At 54.2% G+C, this 18,812-nt stretch overlaps 1 protein-coding gene across 5 annotated transcripts in view; it reads right to left on the bottom strand.

Annotated features, from left to right (window-relative positions):
• Positions 1–858: 858 nt before the first annotated feature.
• The window catches only part of GLT1D1 (glycosyltransferase 1 domain containing 1), a 97,003-nt gene continuing 79,049 nt past the window's right edge, over positions 859–18,812 (bottom strand). For 3 of the 5 annotated variants that reach the window (XM_046024606.1, XM_046024605.1, XM_046024607.1), the window contains 2 exons: positions 10,292–10,390; positions 859–2,028 (listed from right to left, as the gene is read on the bottom strand). In XM_046024606.1, coding sequence (XP_045880562.1) covers positions 1,867–2,028; positions 10,292–10,390 — 261 coding nt within the window. In that variant the 3' untranslated portion in view covers positions 859–1,866. Of the gene's footprint in view, positions 2,029–8,486; positions 9,322–10,291; positions 10,391–18,812 lie in introns of those variants that run through there. The other 2 variants (XR_006821025.1, XM_046024609.1) reach the window with 2 other exon arrangements.

Raw genomic sequence — 18,812 nt, 5'->3', positions numbered from 1 at the left:
CTGAACTTGGAGAGAAAAAAATGCCTTTCTCTCCGGCTTTTGCCACTGTTAGCTTGTGTTACTGGTCTGGTGCAACCAGGTGTAATCCTAAGTGACATCCTCTTGCTCCCTACACCTGCATAGAGTTGATTCCTCTTAAGTGTTTCATGGTCAGAGTGTTTAAATGCCACCACCTTTGGAAATCAGCTGAGAGGTAAAGTTGCATGTCTTGTGGGAATGAGGGGTCTCCTGAAAGTGATGGACAGGTGCTGGGGAGCGACCTGAACCACAGGCAGGGTCCCTAGCAGCTTGGAACCAGGTAGCTGGCGAGGGCAAGACAGTATCCAAGGACCATGGCACAGACACTGCAGACCAGGAGGAGAAGCTCTCGGGAGCCCTGGCTAAGTCCTGGGCGTGGTCTTGCTTGTTGTTTGCGTGTTGGCAGGAACGGTTTCTTGGCTCTTCACTTAGAGTTTCAGTTCTGCTGGCGTAAATCAGTCGTGTTAGACATCAGGCGAATTTAACCCATCTTCCCCATTCTGGATTCACTTTTCAATACAAAGCTATTGCGCAGCCTCTTCTCTGATGTCTGTTTCCTGCGGAATTCTGGTCCCTCTTCAGATGGACCCTTTAAGGCAGTAGCTGTCCTAGTGTCGGTCTTGGAGGCATGCCAGGTTGCTGGAAGGCTTCAGGCCGGGGTGCCTCCAGCCCTGAGATCTGATTGACTGGGTAGGAATGTGCCCCGGGCACCAGGACTTTGGGTAGGGAGGCCTCTCGTGTGTCATCCCCACACGGCCCCCCTGACATTCCAAGAGGATAGTGGGTCAGGAAGAGGACGTAGGGTGGGCTTGGAGAGACACAAGGAAAAAGGAGCCAGGGTGGGAGGAAGAGCACACTCTGTTATTGGGAAAATAAGAGGAAGACGGCAACCCTCCCGACATCGTCGAGAGCTGTGGGTCAGTGATAGGCGGGTGGGTTCAGCCCCAGAGACCGGCTGCCACCCGATCCCCTGCACTCTGCTCCGTGGAGCTGAGCATCCGGGTGAAGCCACCCACCTGGCAGGCCTGGGCATTCCACCCCCTTGGGAGGGTGGGGCGGGGAGTGGGGCTGACCCGCCATGCAGCTGGGCCAAGGGGAAGCTGCGCCTCTTTGCCGCATAACGCAGCGCCCCGGTGTGTGCATTACCCGCCCCCACCCCCCCCATATTCAGGGGTCATGGTGTCTCTGTTCTCTGGAGATTTACTCCTGGATCATTCAAACCTGCATTCTTCCGGCGAACTGAAACCGATACACAAAGTGTTTGAACACGAGGCTCAGTGAGTCTGGGACTGGAGCCATCTACAACGCTTGTAGACACGCACGGCTTCACGTCCGCACTGGGCACCGAAGTGAGGACTGCGCACAAACCCCTCTTCGGGAGAGGCTCGAGCGTCAGTACCCGGGTCCGGGGCTGGGACAGATGGGGGTGGCGGGTGGTTTCTTGCAGACATGGCTCCCATCAGGAACGCACGGCGGCTGTGTCCAGGGCGGAGGGCGACACGCTTTATTCTGTGCACACTCTGATTTTGGCTGCTGGGTTTGCACAGTGAGTTACAGGGCATCAGAAGGCAAGGGGGCCGGGTCTGTGCGGCGGTGCTTGGCCCTGAGTCCTGTAGCGGCTGATGCCCTCTCTCCCTGCCTCCCCCTGCCGGGTGCTCTACTGCCAGGGACCTGATGTGCTAGACATGTCCGCGATGTTCTCTGTAAGCCCAGATAGGTTTTGGATGAGGTTCTGTCTTATAACTGGCATTGTTTTTTGATGGTTCCATTGAACTGGCTTGACGTGGACGGGCCTAGAGCCGCTGGCCCAAGGCTGGGCATTCACGGTGCGGCCACAGGCGGGCGCCCTTACTCCCCGACGCTCCCCTCCAGGATCCGGACGAGGTGCTGATAGGTGTCTCTTTCCGCCTGCCACGAGTGATACTTCCTCACATATTCCCTTCCGTTGGCCACAATTTCTTTTTCTAGCATGGGATCACGAACCAGTCTCTTTGCCAGCTGAGCAAACTCCTGCAAAGGAGGGGGAGGAGAAACGGGTGTAAATAATGGGTGAAGGGGGATTTGCAGGAGTGTCCAAACGCCTGTGCCTGTGGTAGCTCCCAGCCTCTCCCTTGGCCGCCACCCGGCTCCGGGGACGTGGCCCCGAGGGGCAGGAGAGCTCATGTAGACACGGGCTGAGCGAGAAAACACACGAACCCCCTGACGTGCGTGCATGCACACATGCACACACGTCAGGATGGCTGTCCGCGGGGGGAGCTCGGAGCCGTCAGCTCTACCTCCCTGTCCCTCTCCCCTGCGTTCCCAAAAGCTGCTGTTTCTTTCTTTCACTATTCACCCTTAAATCTGCTATTTCTCCCCTCAGTGTCCCCTGGGTTCCGACTCTGGGCTCCAAGCCCACATCTCACGCTGCTGCCCCTGTGCTGCTTGCTCCCCACCGTGCTGGGGCTCCCTGTTCCTGGGCACGGAGCGTGTCTTCAGATGCTCTGCCTCGGTGACGAGTGCCCAGCTTCAGAGTCCAAGCTGGCTCGGATCCTTCTGCAAGACGCAAGGGAGCTGCGGCTTTGGGCCAGCGAGTTAACTGAGCCCCACAGGGACCATCTCCTCAGGGACAGGGGCGGCCGTTCCCTGACGGGTCAGCCCGGCCATTCCCCAGACTCCCCCAGGAGAAAGAGGGAGACGGGACTCGTCGGTCCTGTTTTCTGGCCTTCCCTTCTGTCGCGTAGCTTCAGGCCGCGTGTCTGCCGACCGGCACGACCTACAGATGCCACAGATGCCGCCACCAGCGCCGGGGCAGTCCTGAGGCCCAGCTTCTGGGGTCACAGCCCTCCGTAATCAGTATTAGGGTTATTTTGATTGTTCCGGAGTACATGAGCACGAAGTCAAGAGCAGAGTGTGAGCCCGGAGGTCTGCATGTGACCTCACTCTCTACCTTCAGGCGGGTAACCTTGGGGACATTCCTTAACCTCCTGTGCCTCTGTTTCCTCTTCTGTAACTGAGGGACAGCGGCAGCACCTGCTCCATGGTGTGTTGGCAGGATAGACTGCGTTGGTACAGAGGGCCTGGGCATGGCCTGGCACAGACTTTGCTGTCCCTGTCCCCAGGGCTCCCGGAAGCCTAGGCAGACTCCAGCGAGACAGCCAGGCCTGGGATTAACATCCACTGCTCTGCTGTTCGAAAGGAATGCCCACATACTCTCAAAATTACCACGAATTAAATGTTGAATGCTCTTTATAGCTAACAATATAAATAGCAATATTTACGATAGAGTGGAGTTCATATTTTTATGCGTTATGTTTCCACTCTTTAGTTCTCTTATAATAAAAATGTGACATACTTATTCCCACCTCCAGTCGAACAGCCACGTTCTTACAGAAGTCATTCGCCAGGGTTACACCTGGTCTATTGCTAGAGGACACCGGTTGGTCTTGGATTTATCTGACACGCAGACTGGCTGTTAGAATGTCTAGACAGAACGTTTGGCCGTTTTATAGCCGAGCCTGAATGACGGGAGCTTCTGCGGATAGGACATGAGCAAGCGCACGGTTTCCTCTCTGCGCGGAAGACCCGACAGAAACACGGACTCACATGGAGCGAGAGCCCCTGGGGCCGGGGACACGACGTACCCGGCTGGCGGGCAGGGAGCCCGGTGTGAGTGGCCGGAGGACAGGAGCGAAGCAGAGCATCGGGACAAGCAGAGGGAAACCTGCCTCATGAGCCGAGGACTGCTCTCATCCGGGCTGAGCCGGCTCCTGTGTGCCTGCTGGTGCAGCACATGCACTTGGAGACAAGTGAGGGGACAAACAGCCGTGTGCTTGCTGGGGCAGGCCGCGCGTCCTCTGTCCCCACGTGCGGGCTGCAGTCTGCTTCTCCGGCTTGTGAATCTGTGCTCAACCCACAGACCACGTCGGACAGAGGTGACGGGTCTGATCTCCAAGCACAGCTCCATTGCTTCTCCATTCCCACTCCTGCTCTGAGGCCTGGGCTGCCCGCTGAGGGGGACAGTGTGCGGACACGGATGCCCGCCAGGACCCGCCCGGCCCACGAGGCAGGAGGATCTCCAGCAGAGCCCCCAGGAAAGAAGCGCGCATGTCCGTTCACCTGGGATTCTGAACTTCTGGCTGTAGAACTTGCCAGAAAACTGGTCAGCCGATTGCCAAATACTTCCTGGAGGGGAGGGGTGCTCATCAAGGGCTCCTGTGGCGCCTGAACTTGGAAATCACTCAGGAGAATGAGTTGTAAGGCGTCAGAGGGGATGTCCATGGAGCCAAGTGTGGAAACCCCACGCCTGGGAGCTCAGAGGCCCGTCTCCACGCTGTTCTCAGCACCCAGAACCGAGTGCCCACCTGCACCACAGCCACTGTGGGTGCGGACTTCACGCCACATCCTCTGTGCTCTTCAAGAGAGGCCTAAATCTTGCATATCTCTATGCATGCCATGCACACGGAAAGGCGCCTGTGGCCCACCCGGATCGACCCAGGACCACAGGCCTGTGCAGGCCTGGCTTGGGCCACACATCTCTGACATTAAAAAACATTAAAAACATTATGAGTAGGTCACCACTGCTGAGTCCCTAAGTCTCCAGCTCCCCTGGCAGATGGGGCCTGCCTTGCCCCAGGCCCAAGCCCTAACCTACGCTTAGTTTCCTTTCCCCTAAATCACTCAGACTGGCCTCTCGCAGAGGCACTGCCAAGGTCCAGTAAATGAGAAGCGGGATCCGTTGGACAGATCTGATGTTCAGACTCCTGTAGGGATCCTTGTCGTCACACCGTCTCCCCCGCGCCATGGAGCGGGAGGCTCTCGTGAGAAGCCCACAGCCCTGCAGACAGCACCCCGGACATGGTTCAGAGAAGCATTCCATCTCGACCCCCTTCTCGGATCCCCATGGGCTTCTTTCCAGAGATGCTAAAATTGACTGCACAGAAACGGAGCTTCGGGTGAGGATACTGAGTTCAACAGCTCTAAAGCTCAGGCCGTTTTGCAAACAGCACCTGGCTTGCGCCCAACCAGTCACCCCATAGACCAGGCCTTTGAACCGGGGGAGGCCCAGGAGCAGCACTTTGGACGCCTGGGCGTGTGTCCCAACCCCTGCCCGGGGCTGCTGGGGACAGGGCAGTCCACAGCTCTGACCCACGTGATGGGAACATTAATCCGCTTATGCTCCTGACTGGGTCAAGGACAGAGCGTCTTTGGTGAGGCGTGAGCCTGCTCCCGCGCTCCACTCTGTTGAGGACAGCTGGTGTCGGGCCTGGAGCCACCAGTGGGGTCGGGAGGGGCCTCAAATCCACAGCAGCAGTCAGCATCCGTCGCGTGCTTCCTGTTTGGAATCCAGGATGGGGGCTGCGATGATGGGGCTCAGGCCTACTCTCATTACCGTATGCCCCACGGTGGCTCTGGCGGCGCCCCATACACAACACACCACAGTTTGCAAATCAAAACGTACCAACAGTCACGTGGGGCAGGAAAAACAAAGCCATAAATAACTTCGCATCGGCTCAGAGAGGACTTTGCTGCCAAGTGAGTTTTGGCATCAAATTCCCCAAAAATCAAATTGCTTTTCAGGTACTTTTTGGATTTTGGAAATGCAGAAAGGGCCTGGGACTCTGGGCTGTCCCTAAGACTCCTCAGACAGAGGAACAGGAACAGAGAGGGGTTCAGGGACCGTGCCCAGGGGCACACGGTAAGCGGTCAGCATCCAAGATGGGACTGCACTCAGACCGTTTGGCCCTGGACCCGTGTCCCCCTCCTCCGGTCTCGGCAAGGGAAGACCAGAACGAGAGGGAACGCCATGAGGGGAGTGCTGGCCTGGAGAAGGTTCCAGGGGGCAACAGTGACCACAGCCGGGTCAGAGGGAAAGAGCAGGGCCCTCAAGACATATGGCAGTAAATCTGCCATGAAGTCATCCTGGCTGTGCCTCGCGGACACGGGATGGACGTGAGGCTCCCTGGCAGAGGTCCTCCAGGGGAGCGGGCTGTGGGAGGCAGACCTGGGGGTGAAGGCCGCCTCCAGCCCCTGCAAAGGCCCCTGATTCTCTGTCCCGCTGAGGCTGGGCTCAGCCATCTCGGCCCACAGACCCTCAGGGGAGCAGGGGACGATCACTCTGGGCTGGTGGCTGCCATCCTGGTCCACATGAATGTCCACACACTGCCCTGTTCATAGCCAGCACAGCTCTCCCTCCCTCAGACCTCAGCCACCAGCCGTGCCTTCACGTGGTCACAGCTCATGGCCTTGGCTCTCTTAGACGCCGGCTCCAGGAATGGCCCCGACGAGCAGGAGCTCCCGAATGGCGAGCAGCCCAGCTATCGGGGTCCGCGTGTTGTCCCTGCTCCAGCAACCATCTGCCCTGAGGAGCAACCTTCTGCACCCGGCATGCGGTACCCCCGGGAGAAAAGCACACGGTCTCTGCACCCGTGGGAACAGGAGCGAGGTTGGGTTCACCACTCGCAGCCTTGGCTGAGCGCGGCAGCCACGGACATGGGCTGCTCACCACGCACTGTGAGGCCAAGCGACTAAGGAGTGGCAAGTCCAGACGGGGACAGGGACATGTCCCACGTGCGTGTGTCCTGCAAAAATGGGAGGTTGTCTCCGAGTGGCTGATGATGAAAGTTTCTTGTTTAATTTTTATGTTGTCAATTTTTCTGTAAGAACCACTTGGACAGTAAAAAATCAGAGCCCGCCGCCAGGAGAGGGAGACCGAGACCATGGGACCGTGTCAGCTCTGTGCCCGCCGTGCTCCTGTGAGCCGGGCCCCGTGGTTCTTGTCTGTTTCCGCTGTTCCCTGCACCCCGCGTGCTGCACCCCTTCAGCTCCCCTGTGGCTTGCCAACACCCCAGCTCCCGTGTGCAGGGCTCTGCCGCCACCAGGACCCTTCCCTGCGGGGCACCTCATCCTTCGAGGCCAGCCTCACCCTCGCAGGGTAGAACCTGAGAGAGTCCTGGGAGTCGATCCCTGCCATGTCCTACCAGGGGTGCTGTCCACAGTGCTGAGGGCGGGAAGAGGCTGTGCTGCCCTATCTCAGGACCACCCTGCCTGGACCCTTGCCCTCCCAGCTTCTGCCTCCAGGACCTCACTCTGTGCCCGCCACGTGGCAGGGCCTCAGGGAAAGTTCTCTAACTCACCTGCCATATGGCAGGATCTGACTCCCTGCCTCGTCGCACAGAGATGGACAGAACCCATCACTCTTGTCCTGTCACTCGAAGCCCAGACTCTTCTTTCTGGCTGGTGAGTCCCTCCACTCCCGAGACTTCTGAGGACCCCTAACCTTCTCTTGTGCCTGGAGGGCAAGGCCTTGTCCCAAGCTAGGAATGTGTCTATTTGGACATGACCTCGCTGGGAATGTCGCTGCTGTGGGTGACGGTCCTATCTCTCACTTGCTCACAGAGGGAACAGCCCTCATCTAGAGCAGACGTCTAATGGCTAGCCGCCCAGCAGATCTCCCCTGGATGGTTGGCTAGGCCCACGGGCATTTAAGCTAACAGCCGACTGAATTGTCAACATTCACAAATGGGTAAAATCCAGTTATAATTTGGGAATTCCAGCCTGTCTTCAGACACAGCAAGGGCATGACTAGGGCCTGTGAGCCCAGGGTGGCTGGCGGTGGGCACTGTCGGGGCCCCTCGCTCACCCGGGACGTGTGGTCTGCCCTGCAGGCCCGATGTGAGAGCACGAGCCACCTGTGTGAGAGCAGGAGCCACCTGGCCTTGTGGGAGCCTGGTTCAAACCTGCTTCTTCTCTCTTCTCTCCCCGCCCCCACCCCATATAGCCACACTTACTTCCCACACACTTCTTCCCTCAAAACCTCGCTCCTGCTTTTGGGGCTCACCGAGGCATTGATGGGATGACCCTCATCTTTCACGTTCTGCCGACAGACGCGGAAGCCGCTGGGGCCCCTGGGGAGACGGCGCCCGCACACACAGCTGCTGGGCCGTGGACCTGACCCTGACGGCCAGAGGTGTGGGTGCTCAGGACGCCGCACATGGGCGCCAGTCTGTCCCCTGACCGCAGCCCGTGGCGCAGAGTCTGTCACGGGGTGTGGAGATGGGGCCGCGGGGTGCCATAGGCACAGGAAGGAGAGACAGGGAGCGAGGGCTCAGGCAGGGGCTGCCACAGAACACAGACTGCGCTCTCGGAGGGAAGGTCAGGTTTCCCTCGCAGCTGTTGGTTTAGTTCCATATAGACGTTCACAAAATAAATGAGCACAAGGGCTGCCCTTTGACAACCACTGATGTCATTCAGGCAAAGCCCGTGTGCAGTTTGTTTGCTGTTTCGAAGGGGAGGTGAGGGGGGTCTGTTATGTGTGACCGATCGACGACCGCCCCCCGCCCCCGGCCTGGTTGTCTCTGTCACGTCCATCAGGGACAGCTCGCGCAGGCTGAGCGAGTCTGGATGCAGCTCGGACGGCGGCTGTGTCCCCGGCCGACACATGCACGTCCCCTTGAGCAGCCGCTGTCCGCGTGCGAGTCCCCCCTTACCAGGTTAAATGCTGCTTCTGATCCATATTTGGATGCGAATTGGAAATAACCCTTTCACACTCCGCAGCCGGCCGGCGGTGCATGTCGCTGAGCCCGGGGCTGCGCGGACTCCCCCACGGTTGCCGGCTTATTTAAAATACGTCTTGTTTTGGAAGCAGGCTCCCACCTTGGTCGAGTCTGGTGGCGGCCATAAAGAAGACAAAACAAAGCCGTGTGTGACGGCCCCGTCTAGCAGGCTTTTCAAAGTGTGTTAACACAGCCCGCGGCCTCCCCCGACGTGAGACCTGAAGTGTCCTTTCTTTTTTAAAATCCTTTGTGACACCAACATTAATGTTGTAGAATCAAAACAAGTCCTTGACTTTGTGTGCCATGGCGCCGTGTCTGGGAGCCGGGGTTCATGACCCTGTTGGGGGGGAGGGGACGCTCGTCGGCAAGTGTCAGAGGGAGTCCCTGCCGGAAGCACCATGCTGTCCTCGTGCTCGGACTCCCTGCCGAAGTCAGAGCTCTGAAACAAGCCGACGGGGGTTCGGGGAGAGGACAGTAAAATGACCTTGCCGGGGTGGCGGCACAACTGCCTAACCCACGAGCTTGGCTGGTGTTGACTGCCAGAGTTCCAGAATGGGGTAGAAGGCAGCGAGCCTTGGTCTGGAGAAGCAACAGGTAATTGCCGTCAGCTCTCCCTGTCCTGACACTGCTCAGGCCGCAGGCGCTGCCGCTGAAAGGGAAGGTGTTAGTGGCCGGGATGCCTTTGGCAGGACAGTCACACGGGAGCCCTGGGCTCCTTGGCTGCTGCATCGGCCTCCCCCGGGCTGGGGGTGGGGGGCAGCGTCCCAGGCCACAGGGAAGAGAGGGGAGCATAGTTGTGGCAAAGGATTGAGCATCTCGGATTAAGCATCTGCCAGAGGAAATCTGAAAATCGAATTTTCTAATATTTGAGTTGACTCTAATTTTTAAGTGTAAATCCCCACGCTCCTGAATATAATATGTGCTCTCATGAAGGCACCGGCAGGCAGAACCTAAGTTTTAAAGACTCAAAGGACAAAACTCAGGCCTAAGGCATTATCTCCTGCCGCCAGACACCGGGTGCTGACTGAGGCCGTGGCTGTGCTGCAGGGACAGCCCGCCAGAGCTCTTGCCGCGCACCGGGAACAGGCTCAGCCCTGTGTGTCCCTCCGCCTGCTCCCGGCACCCCTCCAGGAGGCAGCAGGGATCACGAGCTCTGCTTGTCCCAGAGAAAACAGAGCTTGGAGACCCAGGCCAGGCCACACATCCTACAGGCAGTCCCCAGGGCCCAACTGCGGGCAGACACCCATGGGCACACTGCAGACCCCTTCTCACACTTCCTGGAGGTCCTCCCCGCCCCCCGCCCAATGTCCCTGCCGTGTCCCCTCGCAGCTGCACTGTCCCTGTGTGATCTTCAAATAAAGCGCCAGCTCGTCCTGTACGCTGTTTTGAGGCATTAAAACGATCAGATACACAGCCGTCTTGCTGAAAACCAGTAGGTGTTCTAGAAATCTACGATTTTGTCTGAAGAGCACCTGCCTGGAGACCAGAAATCCAAGCATCAGGGGGCCTGATGGGCTTACGGCCGTGCCGCTCGTCAGAGGCAGGAACAGGAGCAGGTCCTGTGTTTGGGTCTCTGTTCTAGGATTTTCTGAATCACAGGACTGCCCCCGGGGCCACCGAGGACACATGCTGCATGCAGGGCTCCCGCCACGGGGAGGGGGCACTAGCGGAAAGATGGGAACCCTGGACTGTCCAAGGGAAATGCTGATGAAAACCGTCCCGGACAGACGCTTCCTCACCTGAGGGTCTGAAAATAGCAGGCCTGTGACCTCATGCTTCACCACCGCTGCGTTCCCGGGGATGTTCCGGGCCAGCACCGGCACTTCCAGGTCCATGGCCTGAGGGCGGGAGAGAGAAGACAGGTGGGCAGCCGTGATTAAGACCGTCCCCTGGCAGACGAGCCCGCGTTGGGGCAATAGCGTCTGTGCCCCCCAGGCCTCCGGCACCTCACCCGATCAAAACGTTCCGCTGGCACAGTATGTCCTGCACTGTGATAACTTACTGTTGCAGGTTCTGGAAAGCTCTGTCCCGCAAGACTTTGACATAATTACCGCGGTGTCACGAAGAAACCCCCCGCCCCCCAGTGTTCGCTTGACACTTGTGCAGTAAGTCTGGAGAGCACAACCTTAGTTATCCTCATTACTCTCCAGTGAGTCATGCACCCCCAGCACAAGCCGCGGGAACGGTGCTGGAGGCCTGGCATCTCTCTGGCACGCAGACCAGAGCAAGAAGGAACATGATTTGTCATCCCGATTGTGCACTGAGCAGGCTCTCCACCCCCAAGGTCTGGGATCAGCACGTGGCTTCCGTGGCCCCGCACAGACTAGCATGGAGGCCTTGGAAGGTGCCCGAGAGCTCAGCAGGCAGAGTTGGCCTCATCTCCTCGGCCGGGCAGCGTCTCTGGTTCTCCTCCTACGGTACTGGGGAGCCTCCGACATTGAAGCCTCCTGGGGCTGCTTAGACCTGGGCCCACTCACCCCCGTAGGGCAGGAGCCCTTCAGCACATAAGAGGGACATCTCTTTGCAACTTGGCATCCACGGGCAGGATGGGCTGGCATCAACAGCAAACCAATAATGTGGCTTTTACTCCACAAAAGTATGTTTTAGACGCTCTGTGTCTGTGGCATCTCTTTTCATGTCATAAACATTTGGTCACAAAGGGGTGACATTTGATCTTCGGAAATGCAGAGTTACCCAAGTGCAGCTGGTCTCCAAGCCAGGTTTCCACCGTCCTTCTGTAGTGTCCCATCTAGGGTCTTCGGTGCTCACGACACTCGGGAAGGAACAGCTGCATCCCAGCACCACAGTCCCAAGGGCTTCCGACTCCTGGGTGGGCCTGGGGTTCTGACACGCCCACAGGCCCATCTGGCGGCCTGGGAGACAGCACAGGGCCCGGGATCGAGAGGCCTTGGTCTCAGTGAAGACCTTGCTCTCACTGTCTTTGCTCTGGGCCCACACAGTGCGTGTCACCTCAGACTGCAGCGCTGTCACCTGGAGTGATGAGGAACCTTGACCCCCAGCCCATCACAGGCCACCCTGCTCTGCCCCACGATCGGGCATTCCTGAAGGTTCCTCCCGCCATTCTGCAGTGCAGCCCAGGAACCGCCGAGGTAGCATGCCTGCAGACGAGGTTCTGGATGTCTCCCTGGGTTTTGGTTGAATGAGGGACTAAACTGTCCTCTCTACAGCACGTGAAAGAGTCCGGCGTCATTCTGCGCAGATACCACTGTGTGGTTTGTGGCTAAGCGGACTAGCACGTCCGTGACATCAGTTGCGAGGCCGTATCATGATCACAGTGAGTGATGCTGAGTCACGCGGCTTGTCTCTGCCCTTGTCATAGTGCAGGTCGCTGGGTCATTAAACTAGCACAACACACTGTGATTTCATTTCTAGACGTTTGTCAAGTCACTGCCTCCTTCTCACATGGGCGAGACCTTTGAGACCATCCTGTCACCCAGTGTCTCCTGTCGGGTCAGAGCTCAGAAGGAGGGTGATTGACATGTCATGCTGCTCCTGCTCCAGGCAGCCCCGCAGCATTTTCATACTCAAAGGGTACATTTATCCAGATTTGAAGTAAGTATCAGTATCTGTGAAACATCTGTGGCAGACATAGAATCGAGAGGAGCTGTGTACGATGGAGAGGGAGAGATTGACAAATGCAGATTTACGGCACTGACGACGAAAGCAGCATAGGACCAGCCGCTCCTGAGAGAGAACGGAGTTTAAATCCCCGTCTGGGGCCAAAAAGAATCTCGTTACCGCCCCTCCTGTTGCATGCAATCACTGGTGTATCCACTCGACCAGTGCTCGCCGAGCGCCCATCCTACGTGGAAGGCTGTGCCCCACTGAGAACTGTCCCTTCATTGTCCTCATTGGACAGAAGTTTGTTCTCAGCCTGCAAACGGCAGGACACAGGAGGCTGGGGTGACGGGAGCAGCTGGCAGACAGGGACAGTGAGTTGGTATTGCTCAGGGGAGAACCTCGCTTGAAGCCGAAGGCCATGAGAAGGAAAGAGCAAATGCGGCCAAAGGAGGAGGACAGCGTCACACAAACGCAGTTACTGACGTGGACAGCAAGAGCAACGCAGCTGATAAACCCAGTGGCTCTTCTCCGGGAAAAAAAAAAAAAAATCAGTGAAATAACAAAGCCGCCAGGGGCCCTCATCACAAGCAAGGAGAAAGCAAAAGCAGGCAGCGGCAGGGGGCGCAGACCACTGGAACACTGAGGAATTTCGGAATCACAGGCGGGTGCTTATAGCAATCGTCCCGCATGAACTGCACACCCGGCTGGAACGGGCAGTGACTGGGAAGAACGCTTCTTCCCTAATCAACCGCGGCGGCAGCAGAAGAGCTGAAACAGCGCAGTTTCCAGGAGTAAACAGAAAAGTTATGGAAACTATGTGCAACGAAAGGACCCTCTCAGACGGTGTTGCAAGGGAATTCTGCGGAGTCCTTAAACCGCCTCTTCCCTGGGCTGCAGGAGTCGTTCCAGGTCACAGAAGAAGAAAGAAACGTCCCAAGTAAGTGTTACGAGTCCACCAGCCACATCAAAGCAGGGGACAGACGGCCTGGGAAGAGAAGCCACAGGCCGACCTCATGTCTAAACAAACCTCGTGAAAACCCTAAAGAAGACAGAAGCAAACAGAATCCAGCAGCACACGAAGAAATCACGGAAACCGACCACGGCAGTTCCCACATCCAGTCGAATGCACTAGAACACACTCAAAGGACCGAAGTCGTCCGGCTGGGTGACAACAGCAAGACTTAGCCGTGTTCATCGCCTACAAGAGAAACACTTTGGATTCAAAGACACCAAAGTTGGAAAGTAAAAGGATGAGAAAATGTACTTGTGAACAGAAACCACAGAGCTTCCCTGGTGGCATTAACATGACCGAATGGCCTGGGGGACAAGACCTGCTTCTGGAGACAAAGAGGGCATCTCCATGAGAAAAGGATCCACACATCAGGAACACCTAAAAGTTGTAACCTGTGCACATGCCTGAGGACAGAGCCCCGTACACCCACCCAAACCAAAACCTGACAGAACTGGGAGGAGAAATAGGCAATTTAATCATAATAATTAGATATCTTGAACTCCACCCTCCCCCACAATAACTGATAGAACGACAGGACAGACAACTGTCAGCCAGAAGCCCGTAACAGCACTAACCCACTTAACCTGACATTTACCGGACACCCCCAACGGCTGCAGACACATTCCTCCCCAGTACGTGTGGTTCCCTCTCCAGGACTTGTCATATGCTGAATGCAAAGAAATACAAGCACATCCAGGAAGACCGAAATCACGCAAAGTATGTTTTCTGACCACATATATGGAAACTGGGGTAGGTATGGGTGTGGGAAAAGGGGATATATATGTGAAACAGAGGAAGGGGAGGCCTTCGGGTGGCAGAACTTAAACTGGAGGTATTGTGTGTGTGTGTGTGTGTGTGTGTGTGAGTGTGTATGTGAGAGAGAGAGGCGGTGGGGGAGATGGGGCACAGAGGTGAGCGTATGTGGCTACTCACTGTACTGTACTTTCGGTTCTCTGGGTTTTACACATTTAAAAATCAAAATGATAATTTTCTCAAAGTGCATGCTCTGAAGCTCTTCTGCCTGGGTCTGAATGCTCGTTCTTTTACACACAGCTGACCCTCGAAGAACAGGCATTTGAATTCTGAGTCTGCTTACACATGGATTTTTTAAAACCGTGTTACGTTAGTCAGCATACAGTACATCAGTAGTTTTTGATGTAGTGTCCAACATGCAATGTTTATGTACAACACCCAGTGCTCCATGTAACACATGCACTCCATAATACCCACCGCCAGGCTCACCCATCCGTCCCCACACCGGTAAAACCCTCAGTTTCTCAGAGCCCACAGTCTCTCCTGGTTCATTTGATTTCTGCCATCTCACTTCTCTCCATCTCCCCATGTCCTCTGTGTTATTCCTTATGCTCCACAAGTAAGTGAAACCATGTGATCATTGACTCTCTCTGCTTAACTTATTTCACTCAGCATAATCTCTTCCAGTCCCGTCCATGTTGATACAAAAGTTGGGTATTCATCCTTTCTGATGGAGGCATAATACTCCATAGTGTATAATGGACCACATCTTGCTTATCCATTCGTCTGCTGAAGAGCATCTTGGTTCTTTCTACAGTTTGGCGACCGTGGCCATTGCTGCAATAAACATTGGGGTACAGATGGCCCTTCTTTTCACTACATCTGTATCTTTGGGGTAAATACCCAGCAGTGCAATTGCAGGGTCATAAGGTAGCTCTCTTTTAATTTCTTGAGGAATCTCCACACTGTTCTCCAAAGTGGCTGCACCAACTTGCATTCTCACCAACAGTGTAAGAGGGTTCCCCTTTCTCCACATCCTCTCCAACACACGTTGTTTCCTGTCTTGCTAATTTTGGCCATTCTAACTGGTGTCAGGTGGTATCTCAATGTGGTTTTCATTTGAATCTCCCTGATGGCTAGTGATGATGAACATTTTTTCATGTGTCTGATAGCCATTTGTATGTCTTCGTTGGAGAAGTGTCTGTTCATATCTTCTGCCCATTTTTTGATATGAGTATCTGTTTTGTGTGTGTTGAGTTTGAGGAGTTCTTTATAGATCCTGGATATCAACCTTTTGTCTGTACTGTCATTTGCAAATATCTTCTCCCATTCCATGGGTTGCCTGTTTGTTTTGTTAACTGTTTCCTTTGCTGTGCAGAAGCTTTTGATTTTGATGAAGTCCCAAAAGTTCATTTTCGCTTTTGTTTCCTTTGCCTTTGGAGACATATCTTGAAAGAAGTTGCTGTGGCTGATATCGAAGAGGTTACTGCCTATGTTCTCCTCTAGGATTCTGATGGATTCCTGTCTCACGTTGAGGTCTTTTATCCATTTCGAGTTTATCTTTGTGTACGGTGTAAGAGAATGGTCGAGTTTCATTCTTCTACATATAGCTGTCCAGTTTTCCCAGCACCATTTATTGAAGAGACTGTCTTTTTCCCACTGTATATTTTTTCCAGTTTTGTTGAAGATTATTTGACCATAGAGTTGAGGGTCCATATCTGGGCTCTCTTCTCTGTTCCACTGGTTTATGTGTCTGTTTTTATGCCAGTACCATGCTGTCTTGGTGATCACAGCTTGGTAGTAAAGCTTGAAATCAGGTAACGTGATGCCGCCAGTTTTGTTTTTGTTTTTCAACATTTCTTTAGCAATTCGGGGTAAGAATACAGTATATAATACATACAACATACAAAATATGTGTTCCCTGACGGTTTATTTTACTGGTAAGGCTTCCAGGCAGTAGGAGGCTATTAGTAGTTACATTTTCGGGGAGTCAGAAGCTGCATGTGGATTTTCAACTGCGTGGGATTCAGGGCCTCTGATCCCCATGGTGGGCAAGGATCTGCTGGACTAGCTGTCCGATCTTGAGCCAGGGTCACAATCTCTCACATGTTTGCCCATTTTCTCTGACGTAAAATAAGGATGAGAATAAAATCTTCCTCATTAAGGGTTGTGGGGAGGATTAACCGATGGTACTGAAGAACTTAGACTCATTTCTGGGCACAGTCACCACAGCAAATAAGATCGAGGTTGCTGATGGTTTCTCTGCCTGAATCAGTAACATTCACGGAGTTGAACTCCACTGCCTGGAGTGCTAGGTTGCATTTCAAACCTCAAAATCCCACATAAGAAACAGGTGCCCTTAGAAACTAGGAAGCTATAAAGAAAGTAAATTGAAATTATATTAAAATTTGGAATAAAATTTTAATATAATTTTTTTTTTTTTTTTTTTGACAGAGAGAGATCACAAGTAGAGAGGCAGGCAGAGAGAGAGAGAGAGGGAAGCAGGCTCCCTGCTGAGCAGAGAGCCCGATGTGGGACTCGATCCCAGGACCCCGAGATCATGACCTGAGCCGAAGGCAGCGTCTTAACCCACTGAGCCACCCAGGCGCCCCTTAATATAATTTTTTAAAAAAGTAAAAATGCAGCATACACAAGCATAAAAATAAATTTGGACACTTTTCTTGGACCGTACAAATTAACTCAAAATGAATCATCAGTCCAATGTAAGAGCTAAATCCATAAAACCGCCGAAGAAAATACAGAAGTAAATATTTGAGAGCTTGGTCAGGCAAGTTTTCTTAGTTAGATATGACACCGAAAACACAAGCAACAGCAACAACAATGAAAATAGATACACTGACCTTAATAAAACATCTTAGACTTTGGAACTTCAGTGAAAACCATTAAGAAAATGAAAAGATGGAACCCACAGAGTGGGTTTTGAAGCATGGGTTTGTAAAGCATCTATCTGGTCAGGGACTTATACCTACAATATATAAAGAGCTCTTACAACTTAATAATGAGAAAGACAACCCAATTTAAAAAATGGGCAACCTGAGAAGATATTTCTTCAAGGAAGATATAAATAGGGCAAGAAACACCTGAAAAGATGCTCAACACCATCTTAAACTGTAAGTGAATTCCACAATGCGCTACGACATCGCACACCCCAAGACGGCTAGCGCCCGGAAGACAGTAGCGGCTGAGGGGGGGTGTGCAGAAACTTGAGCCTCCCCGCGCCCTGCTGGCGGGCGATGAGAGGGTGTGCTCACTTTGGAAGGTGGTGTGGCTCCTCTTCCAACAGTTAAACACTGAGCTCCCACGGACCCAGCCAGTCTGCTCCTGCATGCAGACCCAAGAGAAATGGAACCATGTGGCCAAACACGTGCCCACAGCTGTTCCCAGCAGCGTTACTCATTACGGGCAGGAAGTGGACCCAGCCTGGCTGTGCACGAACCGGTGAGAGATCCCTAAGTGCAGTGCGTCCGCACCACGGCATGTCTCACAGATACAAAGGAATGAGGTCCAGACGCATCCTGCATCACGAAAACATTAAGTTGGTGACAGAATCAGGTCCCAAAGCCTCCATGTCCTCAGCTTCCCTGTTTATGAGATGTGTGGAGGACACAGACCTGGAACGACATAGACTGGTGGTTGTCTCAGGGCGGGCTTGGCCTGGGGGGAGGGGTGGGCGTTGGGGAGAAACAGCGAGTGCCTGAGGATGTGTCCAGGAGTTCTTTCTGGGTTGATGAAAATTCCCTAAAATTGATAATGCTGATGGTTCTAGTTTGGGGATATGCTAGAAACTCCTGAATTGTGCACTTTGAATGAACCTAGTGCTTCGAGTGAGTGAACAGATATATGTTCATTATGTGAGTTACAGCTCAGTAACATTGTTGTATTAAAGTGGCTCAGTGGGTTAAGCCTCTGCCTTTGCCTCGGGTCATGATCTCAGGGTCCTGCGATCAAGCCCCGCATTGGGCTCTCTGCTTAGAGGTGAGCCTGCTTCCCCCTCTCTCTGCCTGCCTTCTGCTCTGCCTACTTGTGATCTCTCTCTCTGTCAAATAAATAAATAAGATCTTTAAAAAAAAAAAAAAAAGTATGGAAGACCTCTGAATTTCTTCAGAGTGTGTCCTAAAAGGCAGGCCCACACAGGCCCACAGACATTGTTTTTCAGTAAATCTCTTTGCCCAGTGAGTGGATACTTCAATGCTAACTGCTCATTGCTACGGTATTAAGTCAATAAGATGTTACATGTACGTGCGGTGATGTCATAGAACATAAAGTAATGAGTTTTTCTTTATCTCCAAAATGTCTTTGTTTTCTGTCTGGTGATAAATTCTGTGGCTTTTTCCTTCTTAGTGCCTTGTCTTGACTGTGCGGGGATAGCTCTTGTTAGAGTTCTCCCTTGTCGGGGACAGGTGAGGTTGTTGACGCACGTTGTCCGTGTGGCGAGTGTCTCCCACGGGATGGCCATCGCAGCGGGGTTGGTAGTGTTTTCTGCGGAAGCTGTGCTGTTGCTCCTGGGAGGAGGGTAACTTACCACCAGGCAGAGGGCCAGACGAATTTGGTCTGATGGCTCTGTAGTGCACCCGCCGTTTCCTCTAGCGGGTTCTCTGCCCACAGATGCTGGTGGGGGTGGCTTTTCTCCTCGTCCAGGGCCAGGTTCAAGGGCCCTGCTCCAGCTGCAGGAGTGTGCTCAGGAAACCGCACCACAGCTGCAGTGGCTTAAACCGCGGAAAGTCATGGTTCTGGGGACCGGGAGTCCGAGAGAAGGTTCGGGGCCATTGTTTCTGAGGGCGTGGGGAGCCATCTGGCCCAAGGCTCCCTCCCTGGTTCAGCGATGCCGTCTTCTCCCTTTGTCTCCGCGCACCTGTCTGTCCAAATCCCCTCTTCTTACCAGCATACCTGGC

The sequence above is a fragment of the Meles meles genome, chromosome 12 (genome assembly GCF_922984935.1).
Source record: "Meles meles chromosome 12, mMelMel3.1 paternal haplotype, whole genome shotgun sequence".
Taxonomy (NCBI): Eukaryota; Metazoa; Chordata; class Mammalia; order Carnivora; family Mustelidae; genus Meles; species Meles meles.
The sequence above is the reverse complement of the archived record's forward strand: the minus strand, read 5'-3'. Positions and strand labels throughout refer to the sequence as shown.